The sequence below is a fragment of the Arachis duranensis genome, chromosome 1, assembly GCF_000817695.3.
Source record: "Arachis duranensis cultivar V14167 chromosome 1, aradu.V14167.gnm2.J7QH, whole genome shotgun sequence".
Lineage (NCBI taxonomy): Eukaryota > Viridiplantae > Streptophyta > Magnoliopsida > Fabales > Fabaceae > Arachis > Arachis duranensis.
The window spans coordinates 99,158,777-99,167,067 of record NC_029772.3 but is presented as its reverse complement, the minus strand read 5'-3'; the positions used below and the strand labels follow the sequence as shown (position 1 = coordinate 99,167,067).

Below are 8,291 nucleotides of genomic sequence, written 5' to 3'. Positions count from 1 at the left end.
GAAACATAGAAATCATATCCAAAACCATCCAATTTACAAGAAAAAGAAACATCCGTGTACCTATCAGTAGCAACATCCGGTATCAGTAGCAACATCTGGTTAAAGTCACCGGTGCCTCTGGTCTACCAGTTGGCTGATTCTTGGCTTATATAGAGTTGGTTCCCTAGCATTGTTGTTTACAAAAAAAATATCCATAAAATTTTTTTTTTTTACATGTTTAAGCTTATTTACTCATAAAATATTATCAATAAAAGTTTTCTTAAATAACAAAAAAAACCACAAGATCTAAGTTTAATTATTCTAAGTTGAAGTATAATATAAAAAATTAAAAACAAGATATCATAAAATTCATAAAACAACTCACTAAAATTTATATCACGTAGGGTTTACTTTTTTAAACTATGTTATTTATATGAGATGTGATGTGGATATTATGTGATCCATGTGCAGCCTAGGTAAGGTAAAGTGTGGGTTGAGTCTCAACCCTACCCGACCAACCTACACCCTATATATGTATATGTTATATACTTATATAAAAATATGTTTCAAATGGATGTTGAACCAAAAATCTCTAATTAAATACAAAAGATCTTTAGCCATTAAAAGAAGATCATTAATTGATAATTTAATATTTTTTTTACATAAAAGTCAGTTCTATTGTAAATTATTACTAAATTATATAATAATATTGCATTTTTTTTGTAACCCGCGAGTAGAGTTAGATACTCGCGAGTTGACAACAGATAGGGTTAGAGTTGGGATATTCTCAACCCACAAATAAAATAAGGTTGAGTTTATATAAAAATCTCAACCTACAAATAAAATAAGGTTGAATTTATATAAAAATTTTAACCCACAGATATAATTAGATATAATTAGAGTTGACTCCATATCCTATCCTATCCTATCTATTACCACTTCTATGTAGCACTCAACTACTCATTCCTTTCTTTATGGGCCAAAAGGGCCCATTTGTAATGGGCTTTAAGAGTTGCCCACGTTCTACCTGAATTTCTTTTATGAATTACTTTTGGCAAATAAAAAAAAAAGAATAGACTTTTTTCTTCTTCAAATCCAAGAAAAAAATATAATTTATTTTTAAATAGAATTTATTTTAACCAACTTAAATTGGTATAACCGTGTATAGTAATTAGCTTATTAGTACGTTTGAACAAACATATAGGGAGGTTTGGATCTTGTTTTATGCATATAACTCATTAGTAACAAACATTTAAATAAAACTTAGATCCGTAATGAATTAATTCTTAATCCGTCAAGTTAAGAGACACTATAAAAAACAATTTATTCTTACCAAAAAATTTGTATATGATTTCCAAAAAATTAAATTTTTTCAAAATAGATTATACAAGTTAATTTCATAAATATGAGAATAAGCTTTTCACATGTTATGAAAAACAATTTTTTTGTCTTCTTCTAAAAAACATTTTTGTGTGTGTCTTTTTTTACTTTTTTGCATATTATATCACATTGGTCATCTATTTTAGTATATTACACAAACTAAATAATTATTTAAAAATTAAATTCTAATTCATTCATGTTGGATGAGTTACAACGTGGACCATTGAGAGTTATCATCATGAAAAAGGATGAAATTTTCCAACAAAACAACAATTTTTTTAAAAAAAATTAAATTTTTAGTGTGGGTTGGTGAATTTAAGATGAACTAGAACTTGAGAAGAATGCTACTAAGGAAGCATAGGTGCCACCCTTTTTGAGCAAAGCATCATGTGTGCCTTTCTCAGCAATGACACCATTTTTAACCACAGCAATTAAATGTGCACCCTTAATGGTTGATAACCTATGTGCCACCACAATGGTGGTTCTGTTTACCATAACCCTGTCAAGTGCATCCTGAACCACCTTTTCTGACTCAGCATCTAGTGCACTTGTTGCTTCATCTAGAAGCAATATCTTTGGACTCTTCACTATGGCTCTTGCTATTGCCACCCTCTGCTTCTGACCCCCTGATACTTGAATCCCTCTCTCTCCTACTATTGTCTCATAACCCTGCATGCATATATTCACAAAACATTATACACTTACTGTATCCATAACTACTATTATTAGAATTGTATGTCAATAATTAGATCGAACAAATTCATTTATATATGGTTAATAAAAATTTACAAAAATGTATGGTATGTTTCACTTTTACCTTGTGCAAACTGCTAATGAATTTGTGAGCATTAGCAAGTTGTGCAGCAGCAACAATTTCTGCTTCTGTTGCATTCCCTCCCTTTCCATATGCAATGTTGGCTCTAATGGTGTCATTGAACAACACAGGCTCCTGGCTTACTAGCCCCATTTGCTCCCTAAACCATTTCAGTTGTAGCTTCTTGATTTCTGTTCCATCTAGAGTTATCTCACCTGAATCTGGTTCATAAAATCTTTGCAGCAATGATATTACTGTTGACTTTCCACTCCCACTTTCTCCAACTAGAGCCACTGTCTGAATTTTCATCAACACAATCAAATCAAATCCTTAGATTCTTTCTTAACAAGTGTAAATTACATTGAACTAGTGTATCAATTGGTTCTAAGATACCTGTCCTGGATGAATGGTTAAGGAAAGATCTGTGAATATATGAACATTAGGCCTAGTTGGATACTTGAAAGTGACATGGTTGAATTTAATCTCTCCCTTCACATCTTGCAATGTGATTCCAGACTTATCACTGGAGTCTACTTTTGATTTCTGATCAAGAATGGCAAACACAGAAGCAGCTGAACTTTTTGCTTTGCTTGCGCCCGGGGCGAGTAGGCCAGACTGAGATAATGCTATAGCAGTCATTGTGAGACAAAAAAATACCTGAAAATTATCAAAGAAATCATCAATGCTAGAATAATGTGATAACTTGACCATTACTCCATCAATTCTGGACAGTAGCTTACTCGGAAAACTTCTGACATTGTTGTTTTGCCATCCTTAACAAGCCTGGCACCGGCGTAGAAACTGCATCCATAGACACAGAACAGAAAGAAGATTGATAGGCCATAACCACTTCCACTCACTAAACCTTGCCTTATGCCTGTTTGCATTGGTCCTTCACATTTCTTCTGATATAACTCCATTACCTTCTCTTCAGCACAGAAAGAAGCAACTGTTCTGATATTCCCTACTGCATCATTTGCTACTTGACTTGCTTCCTCATATTGTTTCTATTGAATATAAGAAACATTAACATTGGTCAAATTGATAACTTAGTTGATTCATAAGCACAAACTAATTTAACATAGTATAATATTTCAACTAAGATGGTTCTCTTGCATCCTAAGCTTCCTTTAAGTAACTTTTTCCCACTATAGTTTATAGCTTCATATCTATGGGACACTAACCTTTGCATTTGCACTAAATCCTCTCATGGATCTGATTTGTAAATGTCCATTTAACAACAGAAGAGGCATCATAGCAAGGATAATGAGAGCTAGCTGCCAATTCGCCTCGAATGCAATCACCAAGGCTGTAACTGCAGTGGAAGCATCTTGAACCAACATACCAAGTGCATCTCCAAACAAAGCGCGAAGCGAAGCAGCATCAATTGACAACCTTGCTCCAAGGGCTCCACTTGAATTCTCAGCTTTGTCAAACCATCCTACTTCCATGTGAATTATTTTATCAAAACACATAAGCCGAATCCTTTTTATCAACTTAGAACCAGCCACAGAAAAGAAGTAGGACCTCAATGGATGAAATATGAATGCAGCCACACTAAAAGCAACAAATACTAATGCCCAATGCTTTGAATCTTTGCGGAGTTTATCCGCAGGTTCAAAGAAAGTGTTTATCATTTTAGAGACTACAAGCCCCAGAGCAGGTGTAATAGTTCCACATATAACTGCTACCAATGTCCCTAAGAGTAAAACTGGGATTTCAGGCTTGTTAAGACAAGCAAGCCTGAAAAATGGAACTTCTGGAGGTGTTGGTGATAATGCTGCTGAAGGAAGAACTTCAGGTCCTCCTTCTGATGTCATAGCATCTGTTATTCTGAATGAGTGATGATTGCTGTTTCCAATTTCGGATGATCCTCGGCTTGATTGCCGTCCAGAATCTGCAGAGCATTCATCATTCTGTTCTGTCTCCTTTTTTATTTCTTGGAGTCTAATAAGCTGGCTAAAAGCTCCATTAGGATCCTTAATGAGCTCATCATGTGAACCTAATCAGTTTGAAAATATAGAAATGCATCAAATGCAAATGTTCATTAAAAAAAATGATGAAATGTTTAGTATGTCTCTACCTTTTTCTACAACTTTTCCTTGATGAATAACAGCAATCGTGTCAGCATTTCTTATTGTGATTAAGCGATGCGCTACAATAACAGTTGTTCTGTTAACCATTATTCTATCTAGTGTCTCTTGAACCACTCTCTCAGATTCAGCATCAAGGGCACTTGTAGCTTCATCAAGTAATAAGATTCTAGGATCTTTCAGAATTGCTCTTGCTATAGCAATCCTTTGCTTTTGTCCCCCAGAAAGCTGAGTTCCATGCTCACCAACCATCGTGTCGAGTCCCTAAATTTCACCATTTTATAAAAATTTGAAACTGATGTTGAAAAAAAAGAAAATAACACTGAAAAAGTAAGTCAAGATTCTGAAAACTCACATGAGGAAATTTATCTATGAATCTAGCAGCATTAGCAAGTTCTGCTGCAGCTATGATTTCTTCATCTGTTGCACCATCCTTACCATATGCAATATTCTCTTTAATGCTACACAAAAACAGAACCGGCTCCTGGCTAACTAGGCCTATCTTCTGTCTGAGCCATTTCAGTTGAAATTCTCTGAGGTTGATACCATCAATGAGAACTTCACCAGCCTGTGGATCATAAAATCTCTCTATCAAACTAACAACTGTTGATTTCCCACTCCCACTTTGTCCTACCAAAGCTGCAGTAGTGCCACTTGATATTGAAATGGAAAATCCATTGAATATGAGTTCATCTGGTCTTGTAGGATAACTAAAGCAAACCTCTCTAAGTTCTATATCTCCGGAAATATCATCTAGCTTCCGACCAGCCGTGTCATAAGAATCAATATCCGGCTGTCTCTTTATTGTTTCAAACATTTTATAGGCTGCTGCTTGTCCTGCAGCAATTGCAGTTAAGCTTGGAGATGCATGCCCCAGAGACCTATAAACATAATGCACTTGTAAGAACAGTTTAGTTTTATACTGATATCTAATCATGTATTGTCACATCAGTAAAAGTGTTTAATTCGACAATTTTTACAATGTCAGTACATACCAATGAAGGGAAAATTAACTTACAATGATCCAATCAATACTGCAAAAAACACACTCATGACTTCACCTCCTGTATATCCTTTCTCTAGAACCATCTTCCCTCCATACCATACACCCAAAGCATAACTGCTGAAAGCGAGCAATCGAAGCAAACCAAGGCCTAAACCAGCAGCCACTCCTTCTTGCACACCACTCCTATATGCTTTGGTTAAGGATTCATTGTATAAAGCTATAGCTTGATCCTCACCAGTAAAGGATGCAACCTGCATCGGAAGAATGTCTCTATCCTTAATATGCTACTCTCTAAAAGGAAAAAAGGAAAGGCAATGAATGAGTTCTTTGTGGATATTGGCATACAGTTCTAATTGAACCAATAGTCCTGTCAAATATAGTTGCTGCTTCAGAATATGCTGCTTGTCCACGAGATGCCATCTTCGCGAAAGCGCAAGTCATTAGAGAACCAGCTAAGACAAGAGGAGGCAGGGAAGATAGCAGGACAAGGGTTAGAAGCCAACCCTTGATGAATGCTATGATAAGCCCTCCTAAAAAGCTTGCCACATATTGTATGAACTGTCCTACCTGATATATATAGTTATAAGAAAGAGAACAGGTAATTCTTATGGTAAAGAATTATAACATTGTGGAGTGGTGCATTTCAATTTTGTACCTTTTCCCCCATGGCTTCTTGAACAAGAAATGTGTCTCCTGACATCCTTTCAGTAACCTCGCCGGTGTTAGTTTCCTTGTCGAAGAAGCCGACATCTTGTCTCAGAATTGCTTTGAGGTATAAGCCTCTTATTCTTGCAGCTTGTCTCTCCCCAGTGATCACCCAACAAGAAACCTCTAGAATATTTTTCATGTAAGGATAATAAGCATAATTAGAATGTTAGATTAAGCCTAAGTATATGGTAATCATAATTAGCATAGAATTTGGCATGCTTACGCAAAAATGCTGCAAACAACGCAGCTATACCCAAGCATAGAAACTTCAGAGAGACCTAAAGCAATAAAATGAACCATTTTAGATTATAAGACAATGAAATGTGGAGAATCAGAACCAAATTGTTACCTTAATACTAATTCACAAGGTTATTGCATAATAGTAGAATTATTGAGACTAGTTAAATGATTACACTTCAGTGTGTAATAAAAATTACTTTGCATTTGTTTGGTTCAATAAAATGTAGAATAAGAAGGGTGAAAGAGGTGTTAACCCCATTTAGATGCTCATAAAGACATTTACCTATTCTCATGTCTTGAGAACACTGATTCTTAGTGAAAGAGTGCTAGGTATTTACCTTGGAAACTTCATGAACAACTTGTTTATTGCTACCATTTCTTCCAAAAGCATCAATTGTATCTCCAATTAGTACACTCATTAAAGGGTTGGATATTCCATTCCCAACTGCACTTATTGTCCCAACAAACATAAGCAAATGATCCCAAGAATCTGCAAATGAGAAAAGCTTGTAAAAGGGTACTGTTTTATTGCTTTCAGTTTTGGCCTTGTTCTTCTTTGGAGCCTCCTCCCTTCCCTTAATTTCTTGCGAATTTTCGTGATTTGGAATCTGTGAATGACTTACTGATCCTGTCACCTCACATGAAGTAATATCTCCATCTATACTTTCCTCAACTACCATTTTCCTCAATTAAAGGCTATGTTGAGGAAAAGAAAAAAAAAAAAGAGAAAACATTTCAAAAGCTATGTAAATTGACATCATGTTGACTTAACCAAAACCATAGAGACTAGAGAAGAACGAAGATTGAAGAGAGGAAGAAAAATGAGTTACCAAAGAAACCAGAATAGGCCAAGAGAGAGAACAAAAATGCAAGTTGCACTTACAAAACCAGAACCAGTAATCAAAACATATTCAAGAACAATATAAATAGATCCACTATTGTAATAAGACTAAGTATTGTTATACTTACACCTTCAAGTAACTTTTGATAGAATGAGTTTTATCAAGTCATGTATATAATCATAATAATCAAGCTTATCAAATTTCTAAAAATTTGGATATCAAGTTACTTACATCTACACATGTAAGGCAAGGGCACACACAAACCTTTTTCCTTTACAAACTTGAAGTAGTTCAAGTCTTCTAAGAATGATGAGAGAACAGCAATTTGAAAGCAACAAGGGAATTAAGCAAAAACTATGTAAGACTGGTTGAACCTAGTTGGCGTTAGCCTACTAATGCAAGTTAACATTGTTTTATCTTCTAAATTATGATGAGATAAAGCAAAAAGAGTAGAACAGAATTAGATACCTTTGGCCAAAATAACAATTTATTTGTATGGTTTAGATGCAAAACAACATACGAGAGATTCTAATGAAGTCAGAAAACACACTTACAATCATAATAATAATAATACACTCAATCTACCAAAGAAAACTATGTAATAAAAACTGATGTACCATATAACCGGAATCTTATTCTTTCTGTCAAAACAGTTTTACTCTAGTTTAATTATATTTTGTGTATTAATTATTAAACTTAAGTTCAAAACTGATCATTTTAATAAAGTCAATATATGTTTTTTATTTCTTCAAATGCTTGTGAAAATAAAAACTACTATATGCACACAAAAAATTAGTCATTATTTAACTTATTTTCATTATGTATTTTATATTTTAACAAATATAACTGTATATGTGGCTGGTTTTTTTTTTTTTTTATACATAGTATGGTTATATAAAAATACTTCAAAAATAGAACCCAAACTTGAATACTTGTAGAATTCTAGTCTGATACTAACGGCTCAACTGCAGCCATCTTTAACATTTTTCCTCTTATATTTGGCCCTACATTGACTTTATGGTTTAGTGAATCAGGTGTAGCAATAGCACAATTTCTTAATAAGTTATAACATAAGTCTTGAAAAAAAATAAGATTATTTAGACAAAGATTATCAGTGATCATATATATAAGAACTTTGTTGCCTTGTTATGCATGCTAATGGTAACCTACTAATGTAAGAAACATATTTTTATCCCTCTTTTAATTTTTAACAAAAATACTATGAGTAT

At 34.0% G+C, this 8,291-nt stretch overlaps 1 protein-coding gene across 4 annotated transcripts; it reads right to left on the bottom strand.

The window, feature by feature from the left end:
• Nucleotides 1–1,523: 1,523 nt before the first annotated feature.
• On the bottom strand, nucleotides 1,524–7,618 carry LOC107467559 (ABC transporter B family member 11-like). 4 transcript variants are annotated; one of them, XM_021127319.2, is made up of 13 exons: nucleotides 7,531–7,618; nucleotides 6,559–6,916; nucleotides 6,204–6,258; nucleotides 5,928–6,103; nucleotides 5,618–5,839; nucleotides 5,285–5,523; nucleotides 4,622–5,147; nucleotides 4,257–4,530; nucleotides 3,358–4,175; nucleotides 2,914–3,180; nucleotides 2,567–2,830; nucleotides 2,177–2,470; nucleotides 1,524–2,028 (listed from the first exon to the last, which is right to left on the bottom strand). In XM_021127319.2, the coding sequence occupies exons 2-13, from the start codon at nucleotides 6,898–6,900 to the stop codon at nucleotides 1,675–1,677; spliced, it is 3,831 nt and encodes a 1,276-aa protein (XP_020982978.1). In that variant the 5' UTR covers nucleotides 6,901–6,916; nucleotides 7,531–7,618; the 3' UTR covers nucleotides 1,524–1,674. The 4 variants fall into 4 exon arrangements, with proteins under 4 accessions (XP_020982978.1, XP_015942177.1, XP_015942184.1 ...); XM_016086691.3 differs by lacking the exon at nucleotides 7,531–7,618 and adding an exon at nucleotides 7,327–7,446; XM_016086698.3 differs by lacking the exon at nucleotides 7,531–7,618 and adding an exon at nucleotides 7,294–7,430.
• Between the last annotated feature and the right edge of the window lie 673 nt (nucleotides 7,619–8,291).